Source organism: Hirundo rustica, chromosome 4 (assembly GCF_015227805.2).
Source record: "Hirundo rustica isolate bHirRus1 chromosome 4, bHirRus1.pri.v3, whole genome shotgun sequence".
NCBI lineage: Eukaryota > Metazoa > Chordata > Aves > Passeriformes > Hirundinidae > Hirundo > Hirundo rustica.
Window position 1 is genome coordinate 49,669,448 of NC_053453.1, and position 20,169 is coordinate 49,689,616.

Here is a 20,169-nt window from a genome sequence, read left to right on the forward strand (position 1 = left end):
AAAAATACGGCATACCTGTTGAAACCATTGTACCTATTAAAATCTTTCCTGCTAAAATTTTGTTGCTTTGCCATGTTCTATGCATCAGCATTTTGGCCACAATCAATGTACACTACAGTAGTTATGAACAGAAAAATGCTCAGATCTTTCCCCAGAAGCATTACTATGCACAGACAGGGACTACTTAGACCCACTGAAAACAAATACACATACCTGGCTCCCTCTGTCCAGTGCACTTCAAAAGATAGCTTCTTTACTGCAACTCTGTAGCTCAAGATGATGCATTCCCAAGATCCCGGTGCAGTCTCTGCATCACAATGTCTTTGTCTATACCACAGAAGAAATGTCCTCCTCAGCCAGCCTTCTTTATGCAAACCTCTTACAATCCAGCCACACTGCTCCAAATCTGCTCAAGAATATCTTGCAGTCCGTGGATGAAGAAAGTATCAACATGATCTGTTATGACAGAAGACGCAGCCTTTCTCTCCAGGAATGGTGAGTATGTTTCAATCCAATTGTAGCACTTATTTGAAGTTTCCTCATGAAACAGCTTTTCTGACAAACTGTATCCAATTAGGCAAAATATTTGCACATCCAATCATAGGGCAGTGTGTTCCACATTTAAGAGTTCAGCATATTTCAAAGAATTCAGATATCCAATGACAGTGAATAGCACACTGCTTCTGTGACTCTTCAAATATATTTCACAAACTTCAAACAGCGAACAGGTAAAAAGTAGTGTAACAGATCCAGGAAAACGAAGCAACTTACACAGACAAGGAAATCACAGAAATCTCGTGTTGTATCAGAAGAGTAGAAACTTTCTTGTACTATGGGAAATTATTATACAGCATGTGTCATCTACAGGAGGTATCCCGAGTGGAGAATGATTTGGCTGACGACATGTGGATCTTCCTTGTACAACATGGAGCTCAAATATTGCAGCAAATTTGCAGAATTTTTAAACAAACATGTTGCTGTGGGATAGCCTTCAGGCTTGCAGAGGCATCCAAACACAGGTGAACAGTAACAGCTCTAGTGCAGCCAAAGCCCAAAAGAGCAGCAAGAAAATATGACTGGAAGTGCTTATAAAAAACTGTGCCAGTGAATAAAGATAGTGAGACCAAGTAAGATTACTTGGGGTCTGAAAAGGAAGCTGTAACATGAGACAGGAAGACAAGAAAGGCATAAATTTGGGACAGAATCATGATTAAATAGGAAAACAAGAAGACATAAGTAGTTGCAACTACAAGAAGAGAAAGGCCAGGCAAGAAAGTTACAGTCAAGGGAAGTCTTAAAGACAGGAAGATACTGAAAAAGAATTTTATTAAACACTGAAGATAAGGAAACAATGAGTTTAAGCAAAACACCAGAAGGAGAAATAAAATAATTCAAAGGAAATAACAGGCAACTTAGTGAAGCTGAAGTTTTTAATTGTGGCCAGCCCAATCAGCCAGATATCAAGACACAGGGAGATATCAAGTAATACCTTCAAGCATTTGGCAACAAGACCAGAATACTAGACATACAGTCTAGATTTTTTAAATTCTTCAAAATTTAACACCACTGGATATTTTTCCTAAGGTTTTATACATTTAGTATCCACTAAAATATGGATTAAAAGCTCCAGTGCCACAAACAAAACAAGCAGGTGCTTTATAAACTTGCCTCCCAGTCAGCTCTGTCAGTTTAACTGAACCTTGGCTCTCAGCAAACCCCTGATGCTGGAATTCTCACAGTTCTTCCTAAAAAGACTGTTAATGCGTGAGCATCCCAACTCAAAGGATTTTTACTTCTGGCAGTTCTCTCAGCATCAGTGTGCCTTGGTTCTGATCCACAACTTCCCCTATCAATCTGGTTCTGAATTTAATAAATCAAGACCAGCTGCTTCATAACAGCTTCAGTACATATGCAGACAGAATCTGAAAGATCCAACACCTCATCTTTGATCTAGGCCATGACTAGATGATTGTTTCCCTCAATGAAAAGGATGTCTTTGGTACCAACACAATGCAAGAGCCTTGTGAAATATGCAAGGCAAGCCGCTGTTCCAGGGATTTACCTTTCTGCAAGCAGGACAAAGTCCATTCTCATCAGTGCGAATACGATGCCAACAGAAACGACAGATTTGGTAGCCACAGGTGCAAGGGAAGAAATTGATGTCATCAATTTCCAGAGGCTCCATGCAAAGAGGGCATTCCACAGGGTCTTCCTTAGCGTCAGGGCTGCGAGACATCTTTATATGTTCACAGAGCAGCAAAAGTTTATAATAACTTAACAGACCAAGAAGGTCAGCACTTGAAGGTCTGCAAGAGGGAACAAAAATGAGAAAATATTATTAAAGCTGTTGACAATTTTTCTTTTGTACCTTTGAACATTTCACTTTTTCATCACTTTTCTTGTCCCTACACAAGTTACCTACTAAAACACAAGTTTCTGCCAAGATTGATTGTTTTTTCCTACTTATGAGCCTCACAAATAATACCAAAGATGGTACTGATGATGCACCCTCCCCACCTGGACAAACAAGCACTCTGGCAGTTCATTAGCCTGATTTGGTTTCAAAATGTAGATTGCAAAGAAATCAGTGTACACCATACATTGTTGCATGCTATGTATGTCAACCTCCTTTAATTATTGCTTTCTTGAAGTCCTTTACAAATCCAAAGTCAAATCCTTGAATGCAGGACTTAATGCTTAAGATCGATTTATTCCTTTGCTCAGAGACTTAGAACAATGAGATTTGCAGTAACATTTAAGTCATCCATTAATATTTTTGAGTATGTTACAAAATTAACAAACAAAACCAAGGAAAGCCTCTTACTCTGGCCAATTTATTTCTTTTGTCTATCTCATTGTTTTGGTCCAGAGACTGATCTGAGATCAGCCTTAGGACTACTTCATTAGCCATGATTTTTCAGGTATGCATCTTTCTACACATGTCAAACTTTCATCCAAGTCAGTTATGCTTTTCATCACCACCCAAATCACACCAAAGACAAAATACATGCAATGTGACTGAAAAACCACAAGTCGTAATTTGGAGTGCAGCCACAAGAAGGTATTTATGAACCACAATTTTGAAGAAGGCCAAAGATTCAAATCATCATTTTCTTAATTAATTTCCTGAGTTCAGACATTTGAGTATGTTTCTATTCTCAGTTTAAGGATACAGCACAGGAAATTTATTTTCAGACTCAAAACAAGACACTTGGAGTCACCACTGAGATAATTAATTGGGTGTTTTCTTATTTCTTTTAAGTACTACTCTGGATATGTGAAACTGTATCTAATCACAACAAGCCGTCTCCATCTGCCCCATGAGACATGCATATAGATGGACAGAAATCAAGGGCAACAGTAGATTTTTTAGGTGGACCTTTGGAAGAAAAATAAAAGGAAAAAATGAACAAAAACTAAATACCCATTGAAAAATACTGAAAAGATAAGACCAGAACTGATAATCAGATGGTCATACTAGCTCTAGTGAACTATACCATTTCTTTAGAAATAAGTGAACTCTAAAGTTTTTTTTAAAATCCAGAATTCTTTTTTCAATACTGTTTTCCCAAAACATCATTAATTAAATTATAATTGAACTACACACACACAAAATTTGGAGACCCCCTCTGCTTTTCCAAAAAGTTTTTTGTTTAATTGCTAACCAAAAGCTATTACACTGCATACTCTCCAATATTCCTCCAGGCTTTTAGGAGCAAATCCAGAAACCAATTGTCACATCCATCTATTTGAAGAAGAATGACATTTAATTCTGTCCCTGGAAATAAGATGACAATGTTGTAAGATCAAACCCTTGTTCACAGATTTCAGTATGGTGTGATGTTAGCCTTACGCAGCATTGATATCATACCTACACCACCCCAGAAAAAAAGAAAAACCAATCAACTGGTTGTATTTTCATCTTCCTCACCCCATATCATACTTCCTTGCATGAAGTCTATCTTAAAAAGACCAAGAGGTTACAGCTCAAGTTGCCCCCCCACCATAGAGAATCAGATCCATTTAGCATCAGTCTGCAATACTTGTCTATGTCTGCACACTAGGGACAGAAATTCCTCTACAAGCAGCCAGGAAAGAACCCTGAGGAGGACAAACACACATGCACACAACCAAAGCACCATCCAAATACAAAGCAGAGAGCATACAGCTTCGTATCCGGGAACGGCTGCACTGTAACCAGGTTAACCTGTAATCACAGGCTGATACCAGCCCAGACTACCTGCAGTTCCAACTAGTTTGGTAGGGAGCAAGCACAAAGTGTAGTTCTGGTAAACGTATACCACTGCCTTTGAGAGAAAAAGTTCCACTGCATGACAAAAAAGTAAGGATGAGAGAGCAACTTTTAGAGCTGTAAGCGTAACTTCTCTATATAGTATGCACTAGCAACAACACTGTCCTCTCTCTGACCATCACAATGACTAAAATCAAAGAGTTAAACTTCAATGATAATACAGCAGCTTTGGTTTAATTATCTATGCTTTCATTCATGCTATATTCACAATCATTTTGATAGTCTCAAAAACAGGTTTTGGAAGTTTACCAGTGTTTTCTACAAAGAACACTAGCAGAAACTGACCTGAAGGGAAAAAAAGGATTAGTTTGTTTGGGAGCTTTGTTTTTAAGAACACATCCCCACTGGCTGAAGAGTGGGAGGGACTGTTAAAAGTCCCCAAAACACCATTCAAGTGGCTATTAGGCAGATAACACACATTTTTTCAGTAGCCTGTAAACATTTAATGCAAACTTTTCACACTTGTTTAGCAGCAAAACCATAACAATATGAAAGTGACTTTAAACCAAAGCATAGGATAAACTCAACAGATTTTGTTCAGTTTGGCTTTGGATTTAACTTTGTCGCAGATCTCCAAACAACAGGTCAGTAAGCACCCAGCATTTTCTCTTCTACTGCATACTCATTCCATCACATGCTCAGCAGGTCTGAGCCTACTGAAACACATTTAAATGAAGCTATACTAGTGAAACTGTAGTTAAAAGAGCAGTTTTGAAGAAACTTTCACTGCTAGAGTAAAATTACTGAACTTAGGAAGTTATTATTTGGAATCTCCACCAAGAAATGTCACCAGTTCACGTGGAAAAAAAGCATGAAGTATTAGCTAGTGCCTCAGGGATATGCAGATGAGATTGAACAAAACTGCAACATAATTAACATTTATGAGCTGTTTAAGTTAACCTAAGAGTTCAGCAGTGGCTAGGAATAAGGGCGATAGCTTGCTTCAGTAAGCAAATGGCCCGCTATTTTACAAGTAAGGAGTAAGGAACAGCTGCGTGCCATGTTTCTTCAATCTGAGGAAATACTTATTTACTTGGCCACAGACCATTCAAGCATCCATCCCATGTAGAGATACTCCACTGAAGTGTGTCTCCATGTCAGAAGGATTTACATACTGGGATTTGTGCCTGAAATCTGCATCGGAACAGTGCTTGTTTTTTTTAAACTGGAATAACATGCATAGGAAGGCATCAAAAATGCATTCTGCACATAATTCATTGTCTTGGGTTGCAATATGTAACCAAAAATGTGTATTTTATTTGCCATCTGTTGAAACTGGTTGAGGAGGTGTTTATCTCTTATATAACCCATTCCTCCTAACTCCGGGGTGGAGGGGTGGAGGTAGGGCAGGTGTCTTCTGTTAATGGGCCAACTGTTAAAACCAGGCAGGGCAGTGCTCTTATCTCTTCCATGGCCCATCCTCCCTTCAGGGAGGTATCTTCTGTCAATGCGCCATTGAGTTTCACTGCATGACTGATAAAATGACATCATCCTGTTGTGAGATGCTCCACCCAGTGGGAGGAGCCAAGCATTTCTACCTGGAAATAAACAGTCCAAACACCAGGACAGCCTGTTTTCCACTGGATTCCTAGAGAAGACCAGACCCATCTTGCCACTGCTGGACCTTCACAGGAAAACTACACCCTTCTACAAGATCATCTCTGCTCCAACAGAACCACATCTGTCACTCCAGGAGGACTTAATTAGACTGCTACCAACACCCTGACTAACAGGGTGTCAGGTTGTATTCTGACTCTGTCAGTGTTTCTAGGATTTTTCTTTTTTGTGTGTGTTTGCTTGGGGTTTTTTTGTACTACTACATTAGTATTTTTTAATATTCCTAGTAAAGAACTGTTATTCCTATTCCAATATCTTTGCCTGAAAGCCCCTTTAATTGGAAAATTATAATAATATGGAGGGAGGGGGTTTACATTCTCCATTCCAAGGGAAGCTCCAGTTTTCCCTGGCAGACACCTGTCTTTCCTAACCAGGACATTCATGCACTACCAAGCAACACAGTTAGCTCTAGGCTATTCCAGATAATTCCAGATTAACAGCATGGGAAAAGTACTGCAGCAATAGCAAAAAACAAAAGGCAGCATTACATGCTGTGCTTAATTCAGAGTATTTGGCCTTTGGGATCAAGTTCAAAGAGATTTAATTAATTGCATCTCAGGAGTGGAAATGAAGAAGATTGTGCACATGTACACATGCCTTACAAGCAGCTAGAATTTGTACATACGTTTCCAAAACTCCAGTAACTGAAGTTAAACATGGCTCCAACAGTTCCACATCCTGTTTGCAGGACACTATGCCAAAACATTCACACAGGGATGGAGCAGGAGTAACAGTATGCTTTAGGGGTAGTGATTTTGTAAAAGATAATAGCCAAACTACAGAAATATGAAGTTGTGTGCTTTATCTCTTCTACTGTACCAACTAATAAGTTCTTTTCCAAACACATACAGAATGGAAAAAAAGGAGAAAATTTTATTAACTTTAAGTGCTTAGCAGATGACAGCTGTGTCTAATCAGCTTCACCAAACAACTGTTATTCCTGATAAAACCCTCTGGATTTTGCAGTTGAAGAAGAAGTGATCCTAGTGTTTAAGAGTACTCACCTAAACACAACTTAATTTCTAATACAGCTAGTGATTTCAGTCCATTTAGGAGGCAGATGCTTGTTGCGTTTCCCTTTTACACTTGAGGTGAGCAAGTTTAACTCCCAGCAGTTTACCTTCCCTATTTAATTTTAAAAAGGGTCACAAAAAAAGGAGGGGAGAAGGCAGGGGAAAAAATTAGCTTGTTATGCATTTCTTTTCCTCAACAGTTTGAGACTTGACACACACTCTTCTTCTTTCCAAAGCAGACACGAGATCATCTCCATTTGCTAGTAGTTCATTTTAGTAAACACATCCCTTAAACTTTAAGTTCTCCTCCAGGAGGGCAGCTAGCTCCAGGGAATATAGATACATTCTTTTTCTCACACAATGGACTAAATCCAGGCTTGCTACTTGCTTTACGAAAATACAAGTGTCACAGAAAAAAGTTCTCAAAATCTAGTCAAGAAAAACCTCAGTAAAGACTCACATCCCAGAAAGTATTTAGAGACTTAGGGCCCCTTGAAGGAAAAAATCCAGACATACATTAGCTAATGTTTCACTTAAAGTTCAAACATACCTGACACTTGAAGTGAAACAGGTCGGAGTCTATGCACTGAACCTTTAGTAAGGACTCACTAAACTTAGGCAAACATAAACCCTTTCTTTTTTTCATGGCCTTCTATCTCTTGAAATTCATCAGCCATGAGAAGTCTCAAAACATCAGTGTACGTAGATGTTTGCCTGCATAATGCCACTGGGAAGGCAGCTCCCTCTACTAAGACCCCTGCCCCCACTCTACTGAAGGATCACTTCCCTTTCTACACTTCACCTCTGTGCTGATGGGCATACAAGCTGGAGGGAGAAAGACAGACTACAGACAGCAGCTATAATGGGTTGTCCCCTCCTTGAATCAGGGGAGAATCAGCAGTTCTGTCAGCACAGCACTCTCCTTCTGTTCAGCATGGGGGCAAGAGCGGCTGAGGCACATTTAAGACTACCTGCTCCCACTAGTGACTGCTGAAAGGAAAACAACACCCACTGTCTTCAGACTGCAAGTAAGAAAGGCTATCACTTCACTGCATTTCAGTGACCACTTGAAGCATTACATTAAAACCTTTTATAGGCACACTACAAAGGAGAGCCCATTTTTACTGATTTAAACACACAGAACTCATGGAGATTCAGTGAGTTACCTGATGACCCATATGGAGGAAAGTTCATGTATGTACATCCCGAATTCTTGTAACAGACGCAAAACTAGATGCTTGCATAAAGTCATCCACACAATTCAGAAGAAATCTCTGAAACTTCCACAGAATTTTCCATCTCTTTGACGTGCTACCCTGTATTTGCCTGTCATTCTTCTGAGCCCTACCAAAGAAGGGCCCCTTTCTCCCATCAGCCCTTCACTCACATCAAAGTACAGTGATATTTTACAATCACCTGGTTAGCAACACTGACATATGAGACAGCCAAAATTTCCAGGAGTACTGAAAGGGGATATGTTTTTCTGAGTTTTATGGCTCTGTTACTGACTGAGAACAAAGACACTTCAGTAGCAAGCAAGCAGACTTCTGAATTCATCCAAGTTAATTTTCATTTGAGACCAATGAAAAGTTCACTTCCTACTTCTAACTCTTGACTGTGCTGAATATTTAAAGCAAAATGTACTACTAATTGTAAAATCATGTCGAGTAATTACAAAGTCCATTTTCCCCCATGTGCTCTTTCTGGGATGTTTATTACTCTGCTTGTGATCTGCAGCTACATTTTGATCACAGTACAAACAACATCTAAGAAAAGTAAAGACCTTGACAAAATCCCAAATGTTTGGAAAGTATGACCAGAAATCAGGCAGTCATCTCAGTATTTCTAAAATCACTGTTTGGCTGGCCAGGATTATCCCAAAATTATTTAGTTCAGAGGTCAAAACTGAAGCCTCTAGACACTCCTCTGCTTTGTGTCTCTCCACAGATACCTAGAGAGCTCACCCTCATTGTCTCAAACTTTGAATTCTGCCAGTGTAAGCAGTTGTACTGTCACTTGAACCAAAAGACCAAAACATAACTATCCCTGCATGATCATATTTAACTAAATCAATCCTCCATCTCCTTCATCACACAGCTAGAGAAAAGCTTGCTCAAGTATTGTGAAAACACAGAAACAAGTATTTAGAGGTAGCAACTGCTCAAGCAGCTTATTCAGCAACAGTGCAAAAACTCAGCCAAAGAAATCACCTGAGAAACTGCTATCTAATGCCTTCAAAAAAAAATATTTGTCCTTGTTTAGGGCAAATTTGTGAGGAAAACTTCCACAGAGGTCCCTCTAGAAAACAGGTTCAAGTGGTCCCTCCCCCCTACTCGTTCGGGAAAATATTTCCTTGGAGAAAAGTGGAAAAAAACTGTCTATTTAACAAGCAAAGTATTCACAAGCATAAAAAAATTGAATAATATTATTCAATAATAACCACCGTGGGGGAGGGGCTGCTTGAACCCGCTTTCTAGGGGGACGTCTCCGGAAGTTTCCTCACAAATCTGCCCTAAATCAGGACAGCAGCTAATAGCAGAAATAGTCAGATGACACTTGCTAAATGAAAAGGGAACTAATCATTCTTTATAATCCCAATATGAACACAAACTATTTCAAGACAGTTATGTGGCAAAGAGAAGAAAGTTATGGACCACAAAAAAATAATCTTCTCTCCTTTAAACTAAATCAAGAATTGGTCATTATCAGTTTATTGTAACTGCACCCAGAACACTGCATAAAGGGCTACATACTATCAGTGACACATAAATGCCAAGTAAGATATTATTTACTCAGATAACTTACTTTCTTACAAGTCATGAACAGAATCAAGACATTATATTTTAATTAGAAAGAAAAAAAAGCCAAATTAGATTTTGACAAATTCATCCACAAGCTCATAAAGGTCTGGACACAATTATACAAGACAACACTATCCCAGCATGTAGGTCATCTCATTCAGTGGAATTAAAAGCATAATACTGCTCTCTGATTGTAAAAATTAATTTCCCACATTCATTCACATTCAGTTCTGCAATTCCTTTTTTTTCCCCCACTTTCAGCATGCCCCCATTTCTTTTTTGTACTTAAAGCACCACTATATATAAATATGTGTTTAAAGCAATTGGATTGTGAATTAGAAATAAGCTATACAATTATTAGTTTACATATTTCAAGTCTCTGTCACACACAAAAACTATGTAATATTGGCATACATATTCCAGCACAGCTATTTCCTGCTGACAAAGCAGATGCTCAAGTAACAAGTGAAGCAAAACACATATTTTGCTATACCTGTACACATTTGTATACAGCAAATCATATATCACCAATTGTTGTCAAAGGATGTTGAAGAGACCATAACATGCAATACTAAGAAATCAGAAATCTGTCAGCTCCTGTTAAATATGAAATATGTTCCATCTGAACTAAATTCCCCAAATCTCTCATTACTGGGAAAATGGTACTACTCCATTCCTTGTACCTTTTCTTCAGAGCATCTGCTACCAGTCACTGTCAGAAAAAAGATCTAGATATATCAACTTGCCAATCATGCAGCAACCACAGGTCACTATTAAACAGGCTGTTTGAGGAATGGAGTGCCTTTATGGTGCTCACACAGCATGCTATCTAGCATGAAACACTCATTTTGCAGTTGGGGTATCTACACATCAGCGTAGATAGTTCATAGTTCAATTTTTCCACAATGCTGTGTTCTATCTAGTCCCTACTAAGGTGCTACATACTCCTACACATGATCTACATATCAACGTAAAACTTAAACTCCAAAATTCACAAAAACTCAACATGCCACCCCAAGTCACGATATCACCAATATCCTTCCCCTTTGCACTGCCATTTAGGATATTCGTCCATCTCCCATGGCACAGCTCAGCTCTCTGCCTCTCAACATCTCCCATTTTCATTTGATCACCATTTTAGCTCTCTGTCTCCTAGGTAGTTCTCTCACCATCTCCCATTTTCATTTGATCTCCTGGTGCCATTCAAGCTATTCACATTTCTATAGGATGCCTTCAGCCAAAAGATGAAAAAAAACAGCATTTGTTTCAGGCTTCCAGGTATCAGAGATTTTATCAGTCCATTTATTTTTTCATAGAAGAGGTAAGAACATGCAATTCTATAACAAAAGTGTCTTGCATTAGCTCTTATTAGATTGCATACTTAATAATAATGGCAAATATTCTCAAATCCAATTAGAAAGAACAGCTCAGGTCTGAAGAGCTCCACATCCTTTAAGGAGCAATGACCCAGAAATTCTGACACACACAGGAAAAATCAGCCCACTTGAGACTGTAAGACTGGATGTTTTTGAATATAACCCATTTGTATAACTCTGCCTGTAGCCATCACCTTCTACATAATTTTCCAGAAGGATTTACTTCTGACCTGTTGCTTCAACTGATCTGAAAGTCATACCATCACTGAAGAACAACCTAGCACAGAACACCGTCATTACAGTATGCTCAGAATGAAGCATATGATTTTTTTTTTTTTAACTTGCACTCAAGGACAGCTCAGCTTTTACCTTATAAAAAACCTCCTGATTTGCATTTTCACCGCGCAGCATGAACAAGACAACTGCAGCATCTTTAGAAGTCCTAGCCTGCCCATCCAGCTGTACTCTCTAAAACTACAGCAGTTATACTGTCTAGTGCAAAAAGCCTGTAAGCAGTCTTCTTATTAACTCCTGGATATTTATGTTATCCAAATGAAGGAAAAAGAATATTCAGTTAAACTTCCTGCAAACAGACCTCCAGAGATTTACGTATCTATTAGATAACTGCCTTCCTCTATGGCAGAATAATTATCTCTTATCTCCCCCTAAAGAGGCAAGTATAGAGACAGTATCACACAAAGTACAATTAAAGAAACTAACTTGTCATCAGAGCAAAAGCACACTACGCATGAAATTTTTCTCGGGATTTTTAAAAAAAATTCTAAGATCTTTAATTGTTAAGAGGCAGCACTTTTGCTCTTGGGGGAATAGCATCCAGTAGCAAACACACACACTTCTGAAATTATCTGGGGAATAATACTTAGAAAGTTAGAGCTGCTATGGGGAGGGGGGAAGAAGCACAGAAAAGGGGATAGAAGCTGACCACACTGAAGAGATATGCTCTCTTATTTGTAGCACCATGCATTATAAAGACACACATATATTCCTTTAGCCACTAAGAATTACCAAAATGGCTTGCAGAAAATTAGCTATAAAACCCAAATCAGCACGATTACTGCTTATGGCTTCTTTTCTCAGCCTGCTAAGTGTATCAGGAATCTTCCAAATTCTTTAACTCTCCTTATGAAGTGCCAAGTTGTCAGAGCAATATTAAGTAATAAACCAGGGAAATGTAGCAGCCACATACTAGTATTATCAAAAAACCCTCACACAAGACACACAGGAAATAGTAAATTTTTTGTTTATGCATAAGTGGGGGGTTTGACCACTCCACATGCCTTGTCTCTAGTCAAGAGCCCCCTTGAACATCGTTCGTGATTTCACAGACTGTTTGAAACTATTTTCTTGAATAGAAAGAGTATAAATCAATGCACAAGAGTTTTATACTTGTCTCTGTAACAAGGAAAAAGGTTAAAAATTATTCACTCTGAAGCTTAATAACATGTCACAGCTAGTCTTTAGCTAGACAAAATAAATCTGGTCACAACAAGCCCAGTGTGGCTGACCTGGCTTATTCCTGAAGTCCCCAGGTGAATAAGAGAGCTTGTGCCAACACCTCAGCCAATCCAGCCAGTCCAGAGAGCAGACACATCGCTGCTCAAGGAGCTGGGCAGGGCTAAGGCTCAGACCAATCACTGTCTAGGGCCGGGAGTTTTGAACTCCCCATATAAGGGAGTTCTGAACAATAAAACACTGCTGTTTGTCACACGATCAAGAGGACTCCAGTCATGATTTCTGTCTCCCTACCCATGACCCCAGGTGTCACAATACGACAGCTAAATATACTTCAGATCTAGGGTATGGAAGATCCAGCCAGGCTTAGTAACTACTTCTCAGTTCCCTTTCACTGCATCCTTGAAATCAGGAAAGCAAACTAAGACACCAGAAAATCTGAGACAGAAGAAATTTTAAGTAATTCTCAAAGATTTTTTTATGTATATGTTAACTTTTTATTTAAAACAACCTTGAAAAACTAGGTAAAGAGTACATAATGTTTATTTGTTTCTGCCTTCTCCATTAAAATGTTTTTATTAGGCTTCAACTCATGAAGTTGTCCAATATTTTCAAATAGCTTGACCTTTACAAAGCAATGGAGTTATTATGCAACTTTCAAGTCATTTTAAACAGCAAACGTGAACATAATATCAGCCTAATTACTGACTTCTTAGCAACAACAGTAGTAAGTCTCTCATGTTTTTCCATGAAAGTAAAAATACTTTTTAGTTAGGTTGAAAGGCGAGAAAAGTACCAAAACAAGTTTAAGACAGAGAAAGAAATCTATAGGTTCTGGATGAGTAGTGATTCCAGCTTGAGTGCTTCTACTAATCAAGTAATAATGCAAAGCACTGAGCTCAGAAGAATAAAAAGTCTTTGTCAAAATCCATGCACTTCTCAGTGCTCACAATTCCATCTTGAACCTCACTGGCAGCTGACGCCAGAAATTAGAAGACTGGCAATAGAGTATGCTGTATGACACATTGACTGACAAGTTAACAGCCACATAAAGGACTACATTGGAAATGCTCTCTTATACTAGTAAAACACTATTACTGCATCACTTCTCTGGTCACAAACTGGGAAGCATCTATGCCAATGCCTCCCCTAGCAGTTTGTACTTTATATCTAACATTAACTTAAAAAAAAAAAAATCATTTCACTCTGAAATTACATGGATGCTTACAATGAATTCAAATCAACATCTGATTCTCCAGATTGTAGCTTTATTCCTCACAACTCAAGTGTCCTACTGGATGACACAAAGCAATGAAGCCTTCAGTCTTTTTAAGTATGAACTGTGATAATCCACACAACTTGAATAGTACAGATACAGTATCAGCCAAAAGCATGTCTCACTGCAAAAAGTTTCTAAAAAGACCTCAAAAGATAAAAAAAAAAAAAGGAAAAGCAGCCTAATATGTATATAATAAAATCATTTTTTTAATCAGAGTCAAAAAACAATGGAGGAAGCTCCAGAGATCCCTCTCCTCCAAAACTGCAACTGCTCCTCTGGAAAGCTAACAGGAACCACACTTTCCCTTCTCAAGGCAGTGTTTCCACACCTAGGTCAGCCCTTATGAGCAGCAGCATCAGCAGATGGCTACTAACTAGACCTCTTGGCTTTAACTGAAGAGGACCACAAGAGAGTAAGTAGTGATAATGATCAAACCCCCACCCAGTAATCACCATATAAGCCATTCTTGAAAAGGTCAAGATTAAGGAGAGACAGCAAAATTATTTACTTAAAAACTATTAAACACTTTATAATTCTGGACCTAGAGAAATGGTGTAGGAGCAATAGTCAGCTGCTGCCTTTCCTCTGCATAAGACAGAATTCAAGGAAAACTGCTGGAGCAACAACAGCTTCTGACAGACTACCAGCTTTTTTGCACTATACCATTTAAACTATTTCCAAGTCTGAATCAAGTATTTTGCCTTTTAGTGACTCTGATTACACATGGTCAAACCAAGATGAAGAGTTTGGGGCATTTTTTAAATCAGGTAACTCAGCAGTAATTTATCTTCATGTAACTCACTTTTTTTGAATACGCTGTGGTCTACAACTCACTTAGAAAAGAAAGAAAAGGAGGAAAAAAAAAAAAAAACAAACAGATCTCCTGACTGTGTTCCTGATTCAGCACACAGAGAACAATGCCAGAATTTTCTCTTTAGGAGAATCAAGGCAAAGTTAATGAAGTTGCACTGTGAATTTTCAAGAAAAATACAGTTTGGGAAAGACAATGACAATTAGCAATCAGTTACAGAATGCTGACACATGAATTGACATTCCCAGTTACCAGATACTACAAAGATATTGAATGTATTAACCTGTAGTCTAGAACTGGGATTTCTTGCCTCCATTGATAACTATAGAAGCTCCAATGCATTAGTACACATGGCCAGAAAAGTTGGCAGAAGTTTCTCCCTCCATACATGCATATTCATTCTTTATCCAATAATTTTTCAATACAAGTTCTACTTGCTACAAATATGGAGTGAAAATTTATAAAATCAAACATAATTAATGCTTGATCTATTCTGAAACAAACTTCAATGAGGTAAAGAATAAATCTATTCGCAAACTCTGTATGCAAAAGAGCTATAAACTCTAGTTCATATTTATTTTAAAAGCCATTTTACTTAAGAGTTTGACTGGGTTTGTCTCTCCAAGTTTATAACTTATTTCCAGGTTTACTTTCATAAAGTCTTGTCAGTAACACATGCTGATCAGGCAACTGATGATAAGCCCAGTTTTTACCTGCTGAGCCTGTACTTCACACAGAAAAGATAGGAAAAGTATAAAGATTTTCATCTTTAACTTAAATCAAGAAAAGCTCTCCCACCATAACTTCATTAGAAGTCCTCAAGATGGTTACCAGGGGTTAGTCAGGCAACAGATACACACTCCATGAAATTTCACAGCTCTTTGTAGAAGTACATCAGGAAATTATATTGAATGTTAGGAGTTATGTTTCTGATCAATGACACCTATGAGAAGCTAATTACAAATTGCTGAATCACCCAGGTAACCACACTCACACTACATGCAAAGATCTGCACCTGCATCGCTTTTATTTTCACGGTAACAGGTGAAAATTCCCAGAATTCACTGTTGTATTGCAGTGCTTTCACTCAGAAGACTTTAAAAGACTTCATAAGCACATCTCCAGAAAAAAGCATTTCTCTGTACAGCAATACCAGATATGGAGAAACATTTATCCATAGCACTGAGATACTGTCCACAAGCATGCTCTTCTAGTCACTAGGAACAGATAAAAATTTGAAGTAGACATTAGTTACATTGAGATTGGTTCAATCTACTCATAAGCCGGGAGGACAGAAGTTTCTGTAGTATTACTTGAACATCATAACACCAAAAAAAAGTTATAACTCCGCTCCTTTAGCATTTACAGAAGAGACTAACCTACCTACTGCTAGTATCACTTGGAACAAGCTGCTTGTGACCATACTATTCTTTGTTGGTTTGCTTGTTATTATAAATAAAACTTTTTTCTTGGCACAGCAGTATCTCAAATAACCAGATTCAAGCACCTCCTAATATACTGCAAATTCATACATAATCTGTACAGCCAGCCACAATTCAAATCTTAAACATTTGAAGAAAAAAAGAAGCAACATGTCTACAGTCAGTAAATTACATGGCCTCATACTCCCTTATTAGGACTCTCCTCTAATGTTTTTCACACTGGTACTGTTAGTTCTGTTAGTTCTCATTAGCAAATGGTTTTCAACAGCCAAGAGGGCAGTTTCAATCTAAAGAGCAACAGATGTAAATTCTGGAAAAGGGCAGCATCAAAATACACAGAGCTCAGAGTTGAGAAGAACTACAGGTATACTACACATAAAATGTGCAGGGAAAAAAAAAAAAAAACCAACAAAAAAACCCCCACCAAACCTAAACAAAAGTAGGCTATACAAGCTGAGTTTGAGCAGTGACCATGGGAGTCCATACTTATCACCTGGTGGCAAACTTTATCATGTCAAGATTCCCTCTAGGTGGGAAAAGATCATCTTCAATCATTTTCTGCTCTTAGCTGAACAATATAGTCAAGGGTTTTGATCCATGCATTTTTACTTTGCCTTGGATAAAGTTTCTGTGAAGAAAATTACTAAGTAATTTAGTTGTTCAGATTAAGAGTTTGAGCCCACTTCTGTCAGTAACTCAGGGCCAAACTTTACACTGCTCTAAAGTTAGATTAATACATTAACACTGTATTTATGATAAGGTAAATCAAAGTTGTGACATAAGCCTGTACCCCAATGTTCCTTCCAGTTAGCTACCAAAGTAAGCTTCTCATTTTATTTTGCCTTCATAGGTATAAAATAGAGGAAGCAGGCTGTCATGGATCAAAATAGTCTACCTAAATCTTTAGGATCCAAGGCATGAGGAAGACTCCACAATGGGCCAAAAAGCCAGAGTTCTTCTGTAATGAGGAGGATGGCAGGAGTACAGAGATCATACTGCAACTAGCATCAGTTGCACAGCATAACATAAACAAATCATCACACTTAGCCCAGGCAGGTTCAGAGAAAGCCCGAGTCCCCTTGGCAAGGGCAAGCACCCCAGAGAGGTCAGTACCACAATCAAGTTGCTCTTTACTTTTTCTGGTGATGATCAAACCTACAACACCAACAAACAAGAATGAGAGAAGTCCCTAGATAAGCATTCATACAACCAGCATACAAACATCTACCCATCTTTACAAATCTGGCCCTATCAAAGTAACTTGAGAAAAGCCTAAATCACTTCCTGGAGAAGAAAAAAACTCCAAACCAATCACAGCCCAGAGTCATGGTTCTAAGAATTAATCAATGTGTCCTAAAACTTTTGGTTTACAAGATATTCTCACTGACAACTATCAAAGATTCCCAACAAGGGAGGTCAATATGCAAGAATTTTGTTTTAAAAGGCTACTGTTAGTCCCCCCAGATAACTGGCATCTTGAATCAAGGTAAGGTCTTTTCCTTGTCCCCCCACAAGGCACCTATACTGTGAAATAGCAACATTAAACTTTGAAAGTCAGGCATCTTACCCCAAGCTGCAAGCTTCTTTGCACAGTTTGTTTTACAAAAGAACCCCTCATTTCTACACAAAGCCCATTATACTCAACCACTGCACTAGACATAATGGAGACATCATGCATTATGTGCACAGAACCTATCTTGCAAAACAGGAATTCAGAGGGCTGGTGCTAACAAAGCTGAGATGACAGTAGTAACACCGCCTCACAAAAAAACACCTAGATTTTCCCTGAAACAGGACTACACAAGATTTCAAGAGCTAAGGAGAACTCGTAAGAACATAGTATTTTCTGTGGATTAGGTTGCTATTGAAACAATCAATGTCTGAAACTACAACAGAAAACTCATACCACTGTTAAAAAGTGTCACATCCCTTATAATTCAGGATCAGCTTTCAGAATATATTGGCAAGTATGCTCCATTCCTGGAAAATCTACAACTCATTCCTTAACCGTATTAGAGACCAGTGAAAATAGACTTCGGAGGCTGAGTGTTTAGATCTCAGTAAAATCTGAAAGCACTTGTAAAATATTTCTTACCTTTCTACAAAACAAGCTGAATGAGTTTGCATTGTAGCCTTCCACAGCAGCTGAGATCCTTGCCTTTGTGATAGGTAGTTTACCACATTAAGGCTTCACACCATCCAACCTAGTATGGTCAAAAGATTGTGGAAGCATCAAAAAAAGCAAGTGGGGAAAAAAAAAAAAACAACTTAGTATGCCATCACAACTTTCTGAAAAGCTGTAGCTTTCTCTGAAAAACCTTGGGCTTGATTAGCACTGCCCTTTTATCCCACTACGGGGGGAAACACAAGTAGATATCAGTATCACTAACAGTACAAGCATTTTTTGTTTGGGGCCAGAGATGTGAGCATCAGGAAGAGATTTTTTTGGACCGTAACCTATATTGGCTACACATTACTCTCAGGGACAACTAAAAAGCTCTGTTTATTGTGGTCTGTTACAGTGCCAGACTCTGCACAGCCAGCACAGTGATAATCGCCAAAAGTTCTCAGGACTGAACAGTGCCAAAAGCTTCAACAGTCCTCTCTAGGTAAAACGTCAGGAAGAAAAATTCTAGAGAAACCTCAAAGTAGTAGGTCTAGAATGTTAAATACAGAAAGAACATCTTTGTTTCTTGATCAGTATTGCAATCCATCATAAGTCTTTCAGCAGAACAATCCTTTCTCTTTCAAGACAGTGGTCATGAAAGAGGCCTCTACAGTGTCAGGAAAGCTTTCCTAGCGTTTTCTATAGAGAAGTTGAACCCACACAAAAATGTATTGAAGCAGGCCACCAAGAAATAAAGTTACAAGCTGCAGGGGCTTCTTCAAAAAGCAAAAAGTACCTGGTGTTTTACTCAGAAAATCACTAGTACCAAACAGCAATTTGAAAGAGCAATAGATTCCAAACAAGCCAAACACTAAAATCAATCTATCACGCCGACCAATTTATGATCAGTTATTCCGAAATTGAGGCAAATCAGAACCAAGAGGTGTCTGCACCCTTACTTCTCCTTATTCTTTCAGCAACCTGGGCCAAGTACAACAGCTACTCAGGACAGATTTGTTCAGTGTGTCCAGCCTAGCATACAAGACCTCTAAGAACAGACTCCAGTGAGCAGCAAAACATTCTTTTCCCTTGCTATCACCACATGTTTGAGATGTGCTGTTATTGACTCTTGTGCTTTGGTTTTCAGAGCTCAACAATTTCTGACTAGTCTTCTGACAATGTCATTCTCTTTTCATTAAGACATTTAACTTAGTAAGATTTATGATATTTGAGTCTTGGACATAACTACAGGATTATTCACATATATCCTAAAAACCGGTTCTCTAAAAAACCAAGTGACACTCTGAGTTTGGAGGAAAATAATTTGCAAATCTAATTTTAAAAGGGAAAACGGCTAACCTACATAGCTGTTATAAACAGCCATAAACCCCTGCTAATCAAGGTATTTGAGAAATTAATATGCAAATAAACCTAAATCAGCCCAGCAGTTGCATTCTACGAGAATTTCTAGGGTCTTGGCATCAGGAGGCCAAGTAATAACAAACCAGAATGAAATACAAATGTGTGCTTTTTAAATTTATGCTTACTATGGGTACTTACTACAGGACAGACAGCACTGGCTGTATCTGACATGCAATATACTTTAGGAAAACAGTTAAGCACAGAGCCTAATTTGATGAGAAAAAGTCTTTCAAGATTAATCTTAAAGACACAGATGCTCCATCTGAAATGTACGTGCAGAAATAAGAAAATAAAACAATGGGTTGTGTTGCACTGCTACTTTTGTGTGGGCTAGCGTGACTCCAAACATATAATAGAAACTTTACAGGGTGGCTTAGTCTTCATCTCCAAGGTGCTGAATAATAATTGAGTGTTTTAAAGAACAATCTGAAAACTCTTATTACTGTTCCTATATCAGAGTGGAGTGGTTGCGGCTGTCCCTAATAGCAATGTCCACTTTCAAAACAAAAGCATTAG

The 20,169-nt window shown here is 38.4% G+C and overlaps 1 protein-coding gene across 6 annotated transcripts in view; it reads right to left on the reverse strand.

Annotated features, from left to right (window-relative positions):
* CNOT4 (CCR4-NOT transcription complex subunit 4) overlaps positions 1–20,169 on the reverse strand; it is a 77,694-nt gene that overhangs the window by 40,915 nt on the left and 16,610 nt on the right. For 5 of the 6 annotated variants that reach the window (XM_040062271.2, XM_040062274.2, XM_040062269.2 and 2 more), the window contains exons 2-3: positions 18,220–18,328; positions 2,063–2,306 (exon numbers count right to left, since the gene is read on the reverse strand). In XM_040062271.2, coding sequence (XP_039918205.1) covers positions 2,063–2,306; positions 18,220–18,251 — 276 coding nt within the window. In that variant the 5' untranslated portion in view covers positions 18,252–18,328. The remainder of the gene's footprint in view (positions 1–2,062; positions 2,307–18,219; positions 18,329–20,169) is intronic. The other variant, XM_040062267.2, reaches the window with a different exon arrangement.